The sequence below is a fragment of the Atractosteus spatula genome, chromosome 20 (genome assembly GCF_055471065.1).
Source record: "Atractosteus spatula isolate fAtrSpa1 chromosome 20, fAtrSpa1.hap1, whole genome shotgun sequence".
Lineage (NCBI taxonomy): Eukaryota > Metazoa > Chordata > Actinopteri > Semionotiformes > Lepisosteidae > Atractosteus > Atractosteus spatula.
Window position 1 is genome coordinate 16,606,533 of NC_142725.1, and position 19,121 is coordinate 16,625,653.

The window sequence follows — 19,121 nt, forward strand, 5'->3', positions numbered from 1 at the left end:
GTGACGTACCTGCATGGGCGCCTCTGTCCTCCTGTTCTGTGTATGGGCGAGAGTGGGGTGAGGCCAGCTCGTTAACCACATCGCCGTCGTCTCTCCCGCCCAGACCTACGAGGACCAGCACAGCAGCGAGGAGGAGGAGGAGGAGGAGGAAGAGGAGGACAGCGAGGACGGCGAGGAGGACGACATCACCAGCGCCGAGTCGGAGAGCAGCGAGGAGGAGGAGGGAGGGGTGGAGGGCCAGCAGAGTGGCAGCAGACAACAGCAGCTGGAGTGGGATGACTCCACACTCACCTACTGACCCCACACGTGCACACACACACACCTACATACACACACGCATGCGCACACACACACAACACCTGGCCCACCAGCCAGGATTCCACACAGCTGCAAGGACCCATGGTGTACAGAAAATTCCACTCAAGACAAAATAATTTAAAATCTGGTGTTTGTGGTGACTGGTGTTGCTGCTTAAGTTTTTAATATCTAGTGGCCAAGGTTTGCTTAGTCATGGCACATGCTTATTCTAGTACAGTCGTATTTAATAAAAGTAGAAGGTGCCACACTCGGCATCCCAATAATCGGGCAATCACCGATGTTTTCTTTTCTCTACAGACTTTTGCCCTGGCCTCCAGGTTTTTCATTTGGTTGACTCCACATAAGAAACCACCTTGCACTTTTCTTCGCTGCCATCTCTGCAATACAAGAGAGAAAAAATGGGTATATACTGCACATGTGTTTCTTTGTCTTTTTTGTGTACGACAGCATACAGAAGCATTTCCTCTCTGCCGTCAGACTTCAGTTTTGGGGCGAAAATGGCGAGGCAGTACCGACTGCTCATACTGGGCTTTTTGTTTCTCTTTCTAGTGCATGGGAAATGTGTCAATGAGGTCAGTAATGTAGAGGAATAAATTACTTTTTAAGATTTTGTAAATACAGCAAGAACATGTAAGTAGTCGATGTGGTAGTGAAGACTGGGGTTAGAAGAGTGGGTCCAGTATACAAAGTGGTACGCTATATTCTGTAGTATACTTGTCACTACAACTATAGCATGTTTCAGAACAAATTGGCTAAGAATTTTCGTCATGCTTGTATAAAATGTGCTTTTGAGAAAGAAACCCATGACAAGAGGTTTCTCCGACTGAAGTGTAGTTTATTTTTATTGTTGGGGGTGGGGTTGGGAAAGTTTAGATGCTACACTTAATCAGAATTCACCAGGCTCGTGCAAGTTAAAAAACGACGACGAAACCCGTGATGGCTTAACTGTATTTGCTTTTTTAAAAAAATAAATAACAGTGGCATATTGTTGGCATTTGTCCGATCGTGAAGACAGCGCTGTACGGTTTTGCATCCTTTATTTTCGCTTTGTGCAATTTTACGGGAACACGGAGGCGATGGACTGGAAGTGGGCGACGTCGCCTTTCTCTCCCCCATCGGAAAACCTTGATGGTTCCGTCTCGGCTCACATGTTCACTGTGGGGAAAACTGGAGTGGGAACTTCCGGGCGATTCCTGGTTTGCAAGGACTCGTTCAGCAGGTGCGCTTGCAGCCAGACACTCTTCTAGCGAGAGATTTTAAATACAAATCTTGGGTCATTCTACATTTCCAGTGACTACAAATATATATTCCTTGTACATGAAACTGTACTGTAGTTGTTTTAAACTATATGTTTACATTTGGTAAACTTGTGCTCCTTCTGGTAATAGTATAAAAATTATACAATGAATTTGGAAGATTTGTTGAATATGATTTTTTTAAGATATATATTTTTTTTCTTCTCAAAATGCTACCTGTTTTACTCCTTATTGTTCTCAGAACCTGGAACTGGTTTCTGGAAGGCCTTGTTTGCTAGTGGTATGGGCGTTTTTAATGTTGAAATGATCTGCTGTCTGCATGCAGGTTTGTGAAAGCATGTCTAGCTGCAGTGGGAGAGGATGGGGTTAGGATGAATTAGAAACTACAAGGGAAATAAATAGTGGTGAAGTCAGAGGTCTCCCTTTGTGTTTCTGGGGAGCTCCAGTACAGTTGTATACTGTATGTCCCCTGTTTCTAAAAATTGTAAACAACTAATTTTCTGATGAATTGAGCAAGTGGTCTGTTCAAATGAGAGAACTTTGAGGCCTGAAGGGATTTTAGAGACCTAAACTCTAATCTCCAAATTGTACAGTTAAATTGCTTTATTGATCACAATGCCATTGGTCCAAGTTTTTAGAAATGGGGTTTAGTGTTGATTTGTACTGCCTGCTGGACTGGGGCTCCTCAAGACCAGGGTCAGTGTTGTAGATGGATCGGAAGTGGGCGACGGGTATGGTGGGTTTTTAATTTCTCAAGCTTGTCTACGTAACAAGCCCTGGAAGGCGAGTAGACCTGTCGAGCAGATTTCAGAAGTACGTTTGGGAAGATTTTGTTTTTGACTGTTTCAGGTTACACGGTCAAGTTGCAAAATGGCTTTTGGAAATAGGATGCAGCTTGTGTTGTAGAATTGTTGTTTTGGGAAAATGAAGGTTACACGCACACAGTTACTTTCTGGAGGGCTCTCCCTGTTTTCTAATGGAGCCTGGAGGGAGAAGGCAAACTCGATCACAGACTTCTGCTTCTTTCACTGGTATGGGGAGTGCCTTTTGCCCTTTCACAACACTAACTTAGCTCTAGACAAAACAAGTTGTCCAAATGGTTTTAGTTGTGGCGGATTTATAGTTTTGTAAATTATTAAATGCTAGGCTTCTTAACAAATCCGGGGAATTGGTTTTATTTAATTATTTTTTACGTTACTCATAATGATGAAAAATACTAGTTTTATCAAAAGTGAAAGTTTTTAATCGTCTCAAATAGGTGTCTTGTGTTCTTGTTGGAGTGTACAAAAATTAGGTCTTTCCATATGCTGTCATCTTTAGATATTGTACTTTAAAACATGTTTTGACAAATTTCTGAAGACGTTGTACATTATGCTATATGTAGCAAACGTGGGTATACATTTTCCAAATCTGTATATGGTAATAGGTGTTTCAACAGTTCTTAAGCTGCAATGCATTTCCAGTACTAAATACTGTATAGGCGTCTTACCTACTGCAGAGACCATGGGTGAGCAAGGCTGTGTGAAATTCATATCAATAATAGTGCTTAAAATGAAAGAGCCAGCTATTCTTATTAGCCCCTCCCTCTTCAACCAAGAAATAATAATTGCTCAACATTCAGTGTGGGGATTTGTGATAACCAAATCTTTGTTTTTTACACTCTGACAATATAAAAATGATGCTCATGTCGATATGTTAACAAATATCATAGGTACATTTAGGGTCACGTATCCTGTTCCTGCAGGGTCCAATAATCCACATTAATCTCATCTCCTTTTTACACCTTTCTAAAGATTTGAGAACACTTGAGCAAGTTATTGATCTGCTAAGAAGGTAATCTGTTCAGTTAGGGAAATTTAAGTTCCTTGAGGACCGACAGGTATTGAGATTTGTACAAATCTCCGAATTTCGAGATGTTTTTGTTGGCTTTACTGATCTCGGTGAAACTGTCCCCAGCCCTCAGGACTGGAGCTGAAGGCCCTTGGGAAGCCGCTGAAGCTCATTCGTTAGGTAGCGATCTTCTGCGTTGGGCGTAGCCAGGTCCTTTGTGTTGGGAATACTGCATCAGAAGGGTAGCCTCCCCCAAATGCTTCTCAGTCTGAGGTTCAACTTAATTCGCGTTGAAGGAGAACAAGCGAATTGTGTCAGAGTGCCGTCTTCTCTGATGTCAGGTATGCTCATTTTTGCTGTGCTCTGTGGGATTAATAATCCCTACATGACCAGGTTTTTCTTTGAACCCCTGAAATGTGTGTGTATGGACACTAAGACAGTCTTTGCATACAGTTTATTCAAGCCTATTTTTGTGTTAAGTACCATATAGAATTAAAGGATTGGGGTGGGGGGGTTATAGCAGTTTAAATATTGTGAAACAGTTCATTGCAAATATACTACTGATTTTCAAGTAGGTCTAAACGATACAGATCTTTACAAGCTGCAGTTACACGTTTCCTGTGGTGTGATTGCCTTCCATCTGTTTTATTTTGTTTTGTTTTTTTGCTGTAAAAAGGAAAAGGACCGAATGTCTTAATGACTGTTGGGAACTGTGTATTTGGTGGGGCAGCATTCACTTCGTGATCTACCAGGGTTGTACTGTGGCAAAACATGCTTGCTCTTAAAATAAAGGATAAAGAGATGGAAAAAAGTAGCATGTCTTTATTTTATCTGTTTTTTTTCTGGAGCAGAACAAGAAGATTTTAAGACACACATTTTTAAGGTAAACTAAGACAGTTTACCTACCTTTGATAACAGTTATTTAAATACAATAATAAATGTTTTTGCTTGATATTTTAAGAGTCGTATAACATTAATTTTACTTCCCTCCATTGGGTTGCAGTTTGATGGAAGTAATTTTATTGACGTGGCTGTCTTCCATTAATTATTTTCTTCTCACTGAAGTCATCTTCAGAATTTGAGGGACAGGCAGAGCGAAAAGCATCATGTTCTCTCCCACTGCCTCAGGGGAAACAGATGAGAAAAAAAATGACTCAACTGGCATTTTGCATTGCAGATTTTTTGAAGAAGATGATTCTGCATGAATCCCGTTAATGACAGGGCCGTGCAAGGGTGGAAACAAAGATATGAGCTGGGAAACGTTTGTATGACCCAAGAAGCGCCTCAGTGCAGGTGTGTTCCCACTCCTTGTTCTTCAGCTTTAAACAGCTGACAGCTACACTGGGCAGGGGCACCCCGGTAGTTGTCCTGAGACCTCACACACACACACACGCGCACGCGCTCACACTCCTGCTGGTGTTAGTTCCAGTATGTCACTGAGCTTTTGATTGACCTGACCTAATTAATTTCTCTGATTGTTTTTATTCCTAAAGCTGTTTGGAGGCAGCTTTTTAACTTGGGGTTCTTCAGGTATCCTCTGTGTTTTGAGCTGAGAAGGAAATGCTTACAAAGAATCTAATCAAGATGCAATTAAGCAAAGAGCTCACCGGCAGTAGAGGATTCATGAAGGTGCAGCTCATTTCTTTTTTGTTACTCGCCAAAAATATTTCTCTCATGTTAGAATATTTGTCATGTGGTGCCTGCTGGTAAACTGTATGAGCGTTCTAGCTGGGCATGGTACGGTCTCTTTGTCCAAAGGGGGCTTCAGTCTATAACACTGGTGCAGGGAGTGTGCCAATTATCAGGTTTAATAATGTATTGCAGTGTACATCTCTCTGAAATAGGCAATGGCTGCTTATTTCTTTTAACTATATTGAGGCTAGGCTGCCTCATTGTTTAATACTGACACACCTGCATTAGTCCATGTTTAAAAAAAAACCTTACCAGTGTTGGCATAAAGTCCTTATGGTCTACACAAATTCAAATCAACAAAACAAGACACAGTTTTGTTTTAAATGCAAACACCCTTTTCTGCATACCTCCCACGTTCCTCTACAGGAGCAACAGGCAAGAATTTTTTTTTGAAAAAGTGGCTCTTTATTTAAAGTTTACAGACATAATTTTATACTTTGACAGCATTAACTTCATGAATTTGGCTTCCATTAAAACCACTTTAAATTGTAGAAAAAAACAGCACATCATCAGTCACAGTTCACATCAAGCATTTGAATATTTTATTACAGTACATGCTTTGTAAACATTTGTATTTGTAGATGGACCTGGGAACTTGCTCATTATAACCATTGAGTATATACATACGTGTGTGTATATATATATATTAGATAAAATACCTTTAAATTTCCAAAGGTATGGCAAAGGCACACATAAATTTGCAAGAATGCAAATAGTGAAGCTTTATGCTCAAGTGCATTTTTTTACAGGGCTAACCAATCCAAAGTTATTAAACAAAACAATAATGTGGTACCTGCTGCTTTGTTCTTGTTAAAATGAAAAACTCAGGAAGTAGTTATTGCACCTCGAAAGGGTGCAGTGACAGCAAGGCTCAAGCACATATTTCAACACCGAACCACAGCTGGTTCAGCTCTCAGGCCACGGCCTGGCAGCTCCTACAGCCATATGGTACTGTGTTTTACTGTATTACAGCAGAGCATGAACTTTCAAGTACAGTAATTGTGTAAGACCTTTATGGGTCTATTATAATCCAGATGTACCTGTAGGTTTTCCAAGTCTCCTTAAAGGTGCGACACCTGGGAGCTGCTGAGTAACTCAATGAAGAAACAAACAAGGGGCAGGTGTTTGAATATTAATAGCAAACTGATCCAAGGCTTTGACACCATGGCTGGGTAGCTTGTTCCCCACTCCCACCACCCTCTGTATAAAGGCATAGTCTCAATTTTCAACAGCACATCCACGTAGTTTCCACATGTCTTCTGGGTTTGTGTTTCATGGTTTATTTTGGAGATGGCTGCTGGGGGTGTCTCCCTCAGCGGGAGTGGGTATTTTGAATTATTGGCTCAGGTCCCCCCAGAGGCTTCTCTGTTCAAAACTTAAAAAGGTTCGACAGCATTCATCACCGTGACCTGCATATACACCAGCCCTCCAGGCCTGTTGCACCACTCTGGCTTAGACCAAATCACGCCTGTTCTAAAAGTCCCATTTCAAGAGCAGAAGGGATCTCCAATTATACGTGCCCAGGGATGTGCTGCAGAAAGGGGTTTTCTTGCACTGCCTCCCTGCACGTGAAGGGCGCTGCCCAGTGTAATGCCAATGAGTGCAGACTAGTAGCTATGGGTTCAAAACTGCACAGAAATGCGGCACACAGGACCCTTTGCCCCAGTGCACAATGGAAATACTGCTAAATTTACATGTATATGTAACATTCCTAAACACATGTAGACATAGGCATGAACCATCTAGTTTCTGAACCATCTAGTGGATCTAGATATATTTTTATTTAAAAACCAGATTGAGGAATAACAAAGCAATATTACTATATACTGTGAACTTTCAACTCTGGTGAAAGTCACAGGTGAATGAAAACGACTAATCTGTATTTCAGTCCTCGCATTTTCCCATCAAGCTTCTAAACCATTTCAAAAACAAGTATTCAAATTCCCCAAAAGTGCCCCAATAGAATAGCAATTCCACCTTTGAATGCATAAGTTAATCATAATGCAGTTTGATCTAAGCAGGATCTTTCTACAATTTCATAATTTTGCAGGGAGCCTAAGTCATGAGTCATTTATGATATTTTATGATATTTATGGGATCTGCTGCTATTCTTCATTCTGTATTCCCTGAAATAGTTTACGTTTCAAAAGGTCCCGAAGTTTCCCCTCATTAGATCACTGTATTTACTGCATGGCTTAACCTAGCTATTGTGGAATTGACACTTTATTGCACACGCTATGATTCTTTTATGTAATTCATAGCAGTTTTCCACCTTTAAGCCTGAAATCTCAGAAGCTCAGCAAGGCTGGGCATGGTGACTGCTGGGATGGGAGACCTCTAAGGAAAAAAAAAAAAACGGATCTCCACTGTGATTTTCATGGGACAGTGGCTGGCTCCCTCTGGCTCAGAATTTCCAAATCAATGCCCTAGTGTGGTGACTGGGAACACTGTGCAGAAGCAGGTGCCCTTATTCTGATGAGACAGTAACCTGAGGTATTTACAGATCCCATGACACTGTAAGAACATGGGTGTGAAGCCCAGTTTTCAGGCTTTCATCATTGGACTTCCACAAATGGGCCTCCATAAAGTTCACCCTTAATTAAATTGGCAACACAATTCCTCCCGTCTACCCCTGACTTGCTGTGCAGTGGAGCTGCTGGGGCGCAATGGCTGCTGTGTGTCATCCAGAGTAGCACTTCAGCCTTGTGTGAAGTGGGTCCTCTCCTATATGTGAAACACTTTGGGATTTGTTATTCAGCCATCTTTGACACGGGAGTCTTATGCAAGTTACACTCAATGGTATTATAAACTTTGATTTTTTAATGTGAGGTCTCAGATTGCAATGGTACTCAGGTTGTTCTAAATTAATGGCCAACTTCTCAGGCCCTCAGTTTTGAGCGGTGACTAAAATCAGATTAACTTCATATACTGCAAGGCTTCGTTCTACATATGATTTTAAACCATGATTTTCTTTTGTTTTTCCATAACTCGTAAAGATTAAACTTCACTGGCTATAACTCAAAGTGCACCACTACAGAACCACTTCAGAAGTTTCACTTTAAGTGCTGACAATGACAATGTACACGATGTAAAACAGAACAACACACAATAAGATTACAAATAAATAGAACTTAAAATGACATCCATTAAGGATGTAAACAATTTTAAACACTACAAGTGTTTGATTTTTTTCCAGATGTTTCAAGTCACACAACATGTTGCAATATCCCACTCCGATTTCAAAGTATTGAAACAATACCTCACTTTGGTCATGGTAAATGTACGCTGTCCTGTGGACTGGTAAATAACAGAGCAATCCTACTCATCCTGCTTAGCTATACCTCAGCTGTAAACATCTGTACAGTTAAAAAAAGTGGTTGACTCGAACACAAAATGGAAAAAATAAAAAATGCTGTATTATACTTTTTTTCCAACAACACTAGCTGCACAAGTTAAATCTCTCGGAGAAAGAGCACTGGTGTTTCCTTCTGCTTCACGCCCCACCTCCTCTACCTGTTATCTTTAGCTACATTATGAGCCATCCAGTTCACTTTGGTCTTCCAGCTCTCCCGCAAAGCTTCATTAAACTTCACTTTGAAATGCTTCAGGGCTTCCTCTTCGGTCTTCCCCAGGGCTAGAGACTCCTGCAAAACAGGCGCACGGGTCAGCACGCAGCACGGCGGGTGAGGTGCGAGGTGGGCAGGCCTCGGCCCGCTGGACCGCGTCTTACCTTCAGATACTGGATGTCCTTGGAGGAGCTGAGCTCAGGAAGTCCTGCTGCCCGCATCAAGGCAAAGAGGTTCACGAACAGCGTCCCGTTCCTGCACAGGATCTTATAGGCCTGTTCGCAGTAGTCCCGAAACCTGAGGGGCACAGACAAGAAACCTGCCGGTCATTCTCCCTGCTCTGCCGTGAAGGGGGTGTGTGCAGGCTGAGCATCCCACCAATCCCGGTCAGGAGTCAACAGAAACATATCCAGGCCCGTACCGCGCTGAACGCTGCGGGATTCCAACGGGCAGCCCCTGACAGAGAGGCACCGCGCACCTCGTCCCGGGACTGTGGGCAGGGCCAGGCTCCCTTCCTTCAGCGTGGGGATGTCGTGTACAGGTCAGCCAGCGTGTGTTAAAATAGCCCACAGAGAGTCCGTCCAGAGCTAGCTAGCACACCTCTGTCCCTGACCTTCACGCCACCCCAAGGCCCAGCCTCTGGTCTGTCAGAAACAAGCATGCTGGTGTCGGCTTGTCCCATGCCCTCTCCTCCTCTCTCTGCCACTTATTGGTAGTTCAAAATACTGGTTTTGTACTTATGCCAATAACAATAAAGTGACAAAATCCAGAGATGTTATCTTCACTACGTTGACTGAACCCTGAGGGTTTACCTAAACGCAGTGCTTTGTTATTGCGTCACATAATTATGCAAGGATTAAAAGAGCATGCATCGCCTACTTTGTTATGAGAAACAAAAATTGTCAACTAGAAAGCGTGTGAATAGAACATTGTCGGCGGTCTCACCTCTCGAATTTCTCGTTGTTGTTGGTTCGGCCTTGCTGAATGACGTGGACGAAGTCGTAGGTCAGAATGAACGGCACGCGCTCCCGGTTGATTCCAAACTTGCTTTTGAAGTTACCGAGGAAGTGTCCGAAGTCGATGTGGAAGAGCTGATCCAAAAAAAAAAATTCAAAACTAAACCTCTGGTTTACACATGCGTCATCAATGGAATATGCCTTCACAATTTTTAAGGATCTCCTGTGATCTTTAGCAGTACGTATTTCTACCTAAATCTGATTCAAAGGATCCAAATTCAGAAATATATAACACTTCAGAATCATTATATTGTACCCTGCAATACTTAAGGAAAGAAATACTCCTATCCTAGAAAAAGAGTTTCAAAGAGTATGTTCACAGAAGAAAGGTAAGTTAATTAAAGCGTCTGATGGAGAAAGAAAATCTCTGCAATTTAATTCTGTTAAAGAAAAGGAGAGTTAAAAAAGGAACTGGTAAACAGGTGAAGAGCCACAGCTCCCTCTTGTGGAGGGACGTTGGTACTGCTGCTGATATTCATGTTTAATTCTGGTTACTGAACTAGTACTGTCGACTAACTGAAAAGTCCTTAAAAATTAAACGCCTCTGCTTTTTAGTCTTTACTTTTAGGTGGAGAAACCTACAAAGAGTAAAAAGCTAATGATGTATACATGTGTATGCTATTTCTCAGTAATGCTGGTAATCCTTGTTTGGTGGACAGCAGTGATTCAATTTCAGGGCATTTACAGTAGAATATCGCAGTATATTACAGTTACATTTAGGTGTATATGACTAGACAAACTAAGGAAGACCTTACTGATGGAAAGGCTGGATCTTACAGAGTGAGTAGGGTTACAGAGTGTTGGAATTGTTTTAAACAGTACTCAAACAGTACCTGTCCATTTTCTCTGATCATGATGTTGTCACTGTGGCGGTCGCCTATTCCCAGGACGTAAGTAGCTACACAGTAGCCAGCACAGGAGAGGGTGAATTCCTCTATGGCCTGTTCCAGTTTCTCTCTGAACAACAACATCAGAGAAGAGAGAGCCATTAAACCAGGCATGCATTCAGCGCTGTTCGTATCTGCTCGTCAACTCCTCACCCAGTGCTAGTACGAGCCAGTGCAGTCTATCTCCTGCCCGTGTTATTGAGAAAGAGGAAGTGTTGATCAGTTACAAGGTACACTTTTAGGAACTGTGTTGAGGGAGGCAGCAGACAAAATTCTGGACGTTTATGGTTTCGTTTCACAGCTGGTAGAGACGTTCGAGTTAATAGTTTCACACATCCTTGTTTGCTCCAAGCGCACTTCTGCAGCTGAAGCTTTGATGACTGTCTTCTATCTCAGCTGCCTGATCCTCCAGACTACCTTCGCACATTCGACAGAGGGCTGATTATGGAACGGAGACAAACAAGCACCCTATCCGTTCATTTCCTCCCTCAAAACGTGGAAGAGAAGTTTACTGCTTTGTATTTTTTATTTATATTTATTATACATTTGTTCAGTTTTTAAGAATAAAATACTCTGTTAATATTAAATGCCCATAGTCCATTCTGAATAGAACCTATGTGCATGCTTCAGACAGGGTTTTATCTGAGGTCTATTATTAGCTTTTAATTGTAATAAAACAGGGCATTCTGTTCTTCATTTTGCCCCCGGGACTAAAGCCTGGTTGGTCTTTATATTAGGCTGTGCCAGTAAATTTGCAACATTCAGTATAAGATCCTACTGTCTGAATCATTCCATGACATGACAGGCATCTTCAAGAACATTCAGGTTTTAATTTCAGCTTGTCTGCTCTTCCAGTAATTACAGTTCCAAATATATCAGAACAGTCTTATGCAGACCACAAAATCCATGAGAACCACTTCTCACGTGTTTGCTAAGCACATGGCATTCTCCTCTCATATTACACACACACAAGCAGGACTGCACTAGACGAGCTTGCCTGTGCAGGAGGCTCTTCAGAATGAACATGAGCACAATAAAAGAGATGCAAATGAATGAGTGTATATACATCCTTTCAACCCATTATAGTGTCTCCTGACTTCAACATAAACATATGGAAAAACATTGTGAAGGTTTTTGGTCAATGGACAAGCAGTACTATATTTTCAAACTGCAGGGCATCATATCTCTGTCACGTTGAAGGACCAGTTGGTTGCTGCTTATCCAAGCTCAGTTAAATGCCAATAAATCTTTGGTCCTATCCCACAGTAAAAATCTATGCACAATCCTGGGTTTGATTTCAACTTGTGGCATCTGTCTTTGTGGAGTTTGCATGTTGTTCCCAGGTTTGGTCAGAGCCCTGGTTTCTTTCCACCACCCAAAGGTATGCAGGCTAGACATGTACATCCCCAGTAGGAGCAGCAAGGGTTTGTGTTTGGCTTGTCATTCAAACATAATCAAATGAGCACAACTGGCCTCCACTCACTTGTAGACACCATTGCATCCTGTTTCAGTGACAGAATCGCAGGGCTGGGGCTCAGCTCAAGGGAACACAAGACTGGTTTAGAAACAAGAGGAGGCGCTTTCAGTCTGTTGGGTAGTTAGTAATTAATTGATCCCAGGATCTCATTCTCTTCTTAAAGGAAACCAGGGCATCACCTTCAACAGCAGGGCTGGTAGGTTGCTCCACACCCCCACAACCCTTTGTGCGACGCAGTGCCTCCTGTTCTCAGTATATAATGCACTTCCACCGAGCTTCCACTTGTGCCCCCTGGTTAGCGCTTCAGTGTTGATATGGATTTGGCGATTCGAGGTTTGTCAACGACCTTGAGGATTTCGAAATGCTTGCACCAGGTTCCCCTTAAGTCCCGGGACGGACCCTATAGCTCTGCTCTGCTCTGGACTCACCCCGGGTTCTTGGACTTCAGCCAGTTGAGCAGGGCGTCCTTGTTGAAGGCGGCCGTGGCCGCCATGTTGCTCTTGTTGAGCTGGATGTTGGCGATGGTGTCCGAGTTCCTCACCACCTCGATCAGACCCGTCTTGTTACCCGTGGAAAGGCACCCATAAGGAATCATCCTGAAACGCAGGCAGAGGGCAATGGAAACAATGGAAACAGGGAAGCGTTTATGTCCCAGCGGGTTTCGGCTGACTGGTTTTAATCACCCGTACCTCCATGTCATTTACATAAAGCAGAAGCCACTGATACTTTAATTACAAGACCAAATTTTAACAAAGACACAGAGCAGCTCTCATTATGCTTTATTTCTACTGCTCTGGACTTGTTTATTATAATGTGTTCAAATCCACGAGCAACATCTCGCACATTCTTGTAATTTTAACATTTCATTTCAAGCATTGTGTACGTTTGTGTAGTACTTTCTGTTTATAGCATTCAGATATTAATATAAATGTAATTTATGGATTTACACTAACACTGAAATGAATACTACTTTATTCTTTAAAAATGTCAGGGTTTAATGAGCTTCAAAGGTAAACAAATATATAAACATTTTCTACTCTTTAATCAAGGACTTGCGGACCAGAAGTCTTGTCTCTCTTGTTATAATAGTTTTATATTTTATTATGATAATGACAACAACCATTTTATCTTCAGTATTGATACTTAAATCAATACAGACCTTAAATCAAGTCCCTCTTCTTTCCAAAGGACATCCATTAGCTGTATCATCTGTAGAGTCAACATATCTTGTCGGAGATCTTAGGAAAAAGAACACGTGACCATTAATTTCTAAAGTGTCAAAGTTTGCATGCTATTTAAAGAGACCTATGAAGGCATGTTTACCGCAACACCTGAGGACAACTGTTTTGCATTGCACATTTTCCTTAGCCCGATAGTTCTGATACGGAAGGAATACAGTACGTACAGAATTCACAAAAAAACGCAGAAAAATCAAGGCAAGGCAAGGTTAGTCATTTCACTGGTCTCTTTTGAGAAACAACAAAACCTTCATAAGAGGTGAAACATATAATACAGACGTCCAGTTGAAAAGCCAGTCGTCCATTCCCCTGCATTCAGACTCAATCCAGAACTGGTCAAACAGCAGCCAAAGGGGACAGAGAGAGCTACTAATATTGGGGGGAGATAAAGAAACGTCAGCGATGAGAGAGCCGTCCCGGACAGAGCCAGTGTATGATCCAGTGCAGGGAGCCAAGCTTCCACAATCCTGCATCATAGCAGAAGGGGTGTCAGTGCTGGGGGTGTCAGATACAAGGACCGTCTGTCAGGCTGTGGCCTCACAGGACCAATCATATCGGTTTACACAGGGCAGAACGACCTTTTGCCATGTGGCGATGCCTGTGGCTCTTACCATCTCCGTTCTTGAAGATGATGCCCATGGGATCTCCCTGCACCTTCTCGTTAATGTAAACGAGCCACAGGGGTTTCATCTTGGAGTCCATGTACTTGCACTTTTCGGGACTGTCCAAAAACAAACAAACAAACAAATATTTTACAAACGGAGGAACACAGGTCTAATTTCAACTTTTGCATGTTGAGCAGTGCTTTAGTCACTCATTTGTAAAAGCTGCACTCACTACCCTGGCAGCTGTACCGTTTCCATTTTAAAATAATGTAACCCAGCTCATATTCACACGTGTGTTTCTGCACATTTAAACAGCCCGTATTGCTGTCAGGCAGTGAGAGCTGAGCACGGGCCCTGTATCTGCCAAACAAATGGAGATTCCCAGTGAAAACTGAACAGGTCTAATCTACTGGGAGATTATCATCTCTGTCAGCTCTAATAGTTTATCTAGCTGTGTGTTCAAATCCATCCTCCACTGGGATGGCCAAAGTGATCGGTTGCCTCTCTCCAGGCAGACAGGAACCTGGGAAAGGGAGAGGGTGTACCACAATGCCTTTTTTTCTCTAATTTTGGTGGTGCTCTGCTTGGCACATTATGTCTGTAAGTGCCAGAAGGGGAATGTATACACCTTTGTTTTTTTTATCATTAAAACACATGATTAAACCTGTTTTCAGTCCAGGAGTTCAAAATCGCTCTGCACGTTTTCTCAAGATAAGGACAGTAAAGTGTTTGTAATCAGGAACCCAACCCCTGTCGCAAAGCAGCCCTCTGCCACTGATACGAAGGTCTCTAATGCAACTCACACAGAATGTTCCATTTTGTTTCACTGTAATTGTAAGAAGAAAACCAGCACACATGCTAAGCTACTTTACCTATCATGCTAAAGGGAAGACAGTATATTAGGTTTTACATTAATAGCTCATTTAGTTTAAAATATTTACAGAAATCTATTATACATGAGAGCTGTGTTTCTTATGTGCATCAATATACATTTAAATTAGTCTGCACATTATTTTCTTTCTTGGCAAACGTTTATGAACCTGAGTAACTAAAGCCAATTATAAACACACTCACCTTTTTGTAATTTTACATATCTATATAGTTATAGTTTTGTCTCTCAAAATCTTATTGCTTTTTGTTTTTTTACTCTCTTTTTAAAACCTTGCTTGGACAGATGTGTCTTCCAGGACATTGCATATTCTCACCCAACTCACTGCAGACACAAGGAGGACTGCAGACACAATCTCAAATGTGCTCAAAGAACACCTCCAAGCAAACTGCATATATTAAAAAGCATTCAGAAAGGACAGCATGACACTAGCAATATCAGAAGTTTCCCAATAGGGCACTGAGGGCTTTTTCAATTCCGAAATGCAGAGAACATGGACAATTATTTTAGGTATCAGGCGAAGAATGACCGTAAAAGCCGTTGGCCAGCTGACATTACTTTGCATGGCGTATCTGCTTCTGGCATGACTGTGCACATTTACATTCCCAAACAGAAGGCCTTCCTGATCTCAGAAAACACACAGCTCTTTCCTCATTATATAAAGAGCACACTTAAGCACACACAAAAAAAGCTTTTTCTTTTACCAAAGCACAGACACTGTCCCTGAAAATGACTGACAAGCAAACCATGAGTATAAGTTTGCGAAATACGCAAACTACAGATCTGTTTTGACACCAGAAAGAAACTTCATAAAATGATCTTACGCATTTGAAATATAGCTTTTGCAATCTCCCATTCAACCTCCTTAACTTTCCAAGTGAAAACTAAAACTGACCTATTTACTCAATGTATTTATTCAGACTCATGCACTCAGTACCATTTACCAGGCTTAAAAAATACATTAGATGCATAATGTGAAAATATCTGATTTCCTACTGGTAAAATAAAGTTTGAGAGCCCTGCCAGCAGACAAGCTGTGCACAAACATGCGTGACAGACAGAGGAGACAGGATTCAGCTTTGGGAAGAGCAAAAGCGAAGCCTGACTGCAGGAGAGACTGTTGCACTTGGCACATACCAGAGGTTACTGAGGATGATGTTGGGGTTGAGGGGAGACAGGAGTTCAGACATGGCCTCCATGTAGGTGTCCTGTGTCATGTAAAACTTCATGACTTCCCTTGTCTGCGGTTTCGTGGTCTTCTGAGAGCTGGACTTCACAAAGTCATTCAGGGACTTCATTTTGTTGAGAGCTTCGTTCTGGGAAAGGGACAGGAAGAAAAGACCACCGCGAGATCAGACCCCCAGGACAGAACTCACAATTGCGGGCATTCTGTTTGCTGCCTGACCCACGCGGTCTCATACGGTACTGTAGCTGTATCAGCCTTTGCCCCACATCTTTATCTTATGTAATGACAATAGATGCAACTTTCAGTACCGAAAAGGAAACGGTACAATGTAATAAGCAGACAGGTTACTCATAGTGAAAGGATGCTGCTCTTGTAAACAGTTAAAAGTGACTTGGGGGGGCCTCCTGGGTGGCCCACACAGTAAAGGTGGTGACCTGAGTGCAGGCTGACCTATATGATCCCGGGTTTGAGCCAGCAAGGTTCCAGTGGGATGAGTCACCAGAGTTTCCTTGGCTCTCAGTAACACAGCGACCCCTGCCTGTTGGGGAGGGACATGCATCTCCTCCAGTCGGGGGCTGCGGTGCCTCTACCTCACCCTCGCCTCCTCATTCTCCACTGTGTGGGGTCACAGCCCTTGTGGCCACGAGCCGGGAGGTATGGGATGCATAAATGGCGATTCCAGATCAGCTGATTTGGCGAATCCAAATTTTTTAACAAATAAAGAAAGGCTTGGAGTGGCAGAACAAACTCCTACAGCAACAGGAAGCACGAGTCCTCATTTCCAAATTTTTCTCACCTGCTTCATCAGACTTTTCATGTGAGAAAAACTTCCCCTACAGTAGGCTTCCAAAATCAGACCAAATCGCAACGACACTGAAGGAACATGCATTTCTGACCTGGAAAAGTCATAAAGTGTAATTAAAACAAGCTGACACACACAACACACTTATTATCTCTAATGTAACAAGGGAAGAGTTGAGTCTTCTATGTCACACTTCTGTGTTTTACTACTTGCTAGTCCCTGCTGACTGAAAAGTACACCAGCCATTGTGATATTCACTCCTTATTATAGGAGCTTTTCACAATATCTTTCATTTCAAATTGAACTAGATATGATACAATTTGTGAAGTTCAAAAATAAATGATATGCAATTGACTATAAAACTAACAAACAATGCTATTTTCATAAGCAACAACTGCAAATACTAAAGCGATTATCATTTCAGAAGCCTGTTTGATTGCTTCTACTGTACGTTCATCTAATGAAGTTGTTTTCCCTGGAACAAGTATGGAGAGTCACGGAACCAGTTTGAAACTTCATTTTCACACTCCATAAACAAATTTTAAATGAAAGAGGGAACAACGGGACATTTAAGCCTTTATTACCTGAGATGCCAAAACAAGAAATGCCCAATTTTTTTGTTGGCAAGCGCTCTTTCCAGCAGAAATCTTGTCAAATCACAGTCCAGGTAAGACTCGTACTTCAGCACCTGCACCAGCTGCAGCAGGTACTGGAACAGTTCCTTGTCACTGCGGAACAGATATGACGACAAAAAACGACAGTCAGAAAAGAAAACTCCTTAGAACAGTGCTTCTCAAACAGTGTGTCGCACCGCAGAGCTGTCTTTCAGACGTAAATGGGTATGCCTGGGAATTTGAGGAAAACATCACAGATGAAGAAAAAAAGGAATGAATTAAATATTGTTTTTTTCTATAGAAGCACAAGCGCCACGTTTCACTGTTGTGAAATTCCTACAGAGCTTCCAGGATGAGGGGGCTATGCAGTCTGAGGCAAACTCAGGTTAAGCAGTAAAATAAATTAGCATTCTAAAGTTAATAACGATGTGCCAACTCTGGTGATGTGTGTGTTGGGGGGGTTGAGGGGTGGCTACAAATTTCTGTACTTTTCTGTGAGTGTGAATGGCTGATAAATGCTGCCTTAGATGCATCACTGCAAGTCTTCCCTTTGTGCTGTCCCTGCACGTGTGGCACTGGCAAAGACCCGCTTGCTTAAAGCATCTCCCAGGAACAGCGTGAACAGTACATTCCAGGGATTCTCCAGACAGTCCTAGGTAAGTGACAGAGCTGGTATCGAATACTGTTATCTAGATGAGATGTTCCTGCAGAAGCCTTCTGCTTCACATGAAAAAAGTGCATTTCAGGGCTCCACAAGACGGAAGTTCCTAATTCGGGAAAAACACTGAGATTGAACAAGGAGCGAATTCAGTTCTTAACCCCAGGCAATTCCGAATCTAGAACAATGTTCAAGTAAATAAAGAACCTCGCACTGAAGTGGAAAATCAAATAATCTTACATGTCCTGAATAAAACCTGAGGAAAGAACATTGTATTAGCCGACCTTCTTGAGCTACAGCATGCAGCACACTGACTGCACCATGAAAGGCTTATGAGCATAAAGCACACACTCACCTGAGCTTCCTCAGACACCTGACAGTGAATGACCTCACGTTGCGATCAGGAAAGCTATAATCCAGCAACTCCAGAGCGTGGATTGCAGGGAGGTCTGGCCATGTTTGCAGGAGGCATAACATCTGTCAAGACACAGATATTAACAGGAAGATAGATATGCAAAGTAAACAAGTGGTCATATATAACCCACTGGTGAACAACTCTGGTCCCTGTCTGGTCTCCATTACAGTTCAGCTCTTGAAAACTTTGTTGATCTAATCAGTGTCTTAACTGGAGGAATTTAACACCTTTAAGCTCTTTTTTAGGTGCTGGAGAAACAAAACGATCTATAAGACTTGCTTTGGGACTAGTTTTGCACCCTATATAGAAGAAATTGTACTCTGCATCTTTCACTAGAAAAGTCTTATTCAAATACCTGACTGTTCCCATAAATCATCAAGATTGACAGCAGCTCCCACTATATTACTTTAATCATATTGACAATATTTTGTTATATCCACAAGATCTAGAATCAACAGTTGTGTGTTTTTCACATCCAAGCCTCAGAACTATGAACCCTGCGAGCTAATGAAATTACATTCACTACAAAATCAGGTCAGACTAACTGGTTTGAAAAAAACAGTAACACTACAAAATTCTGTACTGTAACCAACTGTATCAAAACTGCTATTCCAGCCCCTTGCTATATGGCTATTTCATGGATATGTGGCTCTTAAAAGTCTAGGCATTTTA

The 19,121-nt window shown here is 42.1% G+C and overlaps 2 protein-coding genes across 16 annotated transcripts in view; one reads left to right on the top strand and one right to left on the bottom strand.

Moving 5' to 3' along the window:
- The window catches only part of clstn1 (calsyntenin 1), a 40,317-nt gene extending 36,102 nt beyond the window's left edge, over window positions 1–4,215 (top strand). For all 7 annotated transcript variants that reach the window (XM_088937894.1, XM_088937891.1, XM_088937892.1 and 4 more), the window contains one exon: window positions 104–4,215. In XM_088937894.1, the coding sequence (XP_088794020.1) occupies window positions 104–298 (195 nt within the window). In that variant the 3' untranslated portion in view covers window positions 299–4,215. The remainder of the gene's footprint in view (window positions 1–103) is intronic.
- Window positions 4,216–5,478: 1,263 nt separating this feature from the next.
- The window catches only part of pik3cd (phosphatidylinositol-4,5-bisphosphate 3-kinase, catalytic subunit delta), a 47,053-nt gene continuing 33,410 nt past the window's right edge, over window positions 5,479–19,121 (bottom strand). For all 9 annotated transcript variants that reach the window (XM_088938128.1, XM_088938126.1, XM_088938130.1 and 6 more), the window contains exons 13-23: window positions 18,390–18,511; window positions 17,347–17,490; window positions 16,757–16,856; window positions 15,912–16,090; window positions 13,892–14,001; window positions 13,202–13,280; window positions 12,471–12,638; window positions 10,512–10,635; window positions 9,608–9,753; window positions 8,827–8,959; window positions 5,479–8,740 (exon numbers count right to left, since the gene is read on the bottom strand). In XM_088938128.1, the coding sequence (XP_088794254.1) occupies window positions 8,606–8,740; window positions 8,827–8,959; window positions 9,608–9,753; window positions 10,512–10,635; window positions 12,471–12,638; window positions 13,202–13,280; window positions 13,892–14,001; window positions 15,912–16,090; window positions 16,757–16,856; window positions 17,347–17,490; window positions 18,390–18,511 (1,440 nt within the window). In that variant the 3' untranslated portion in view covers window positions 5,479–8,605. The remainder of the gene's footprint in view (window positions 8,741–8,826; window positions 8,960–9,607; window positions 9,754–10,511; window positions 10,636–12,470; window positions 12,639–13,201; window positions 13,281–13,891; window positions 14,002–15,911; window positions 16,091–16,756; window positions 16,857–17,346; window positions 17,491–18,389; window positions 18,512–19,121) is intronic.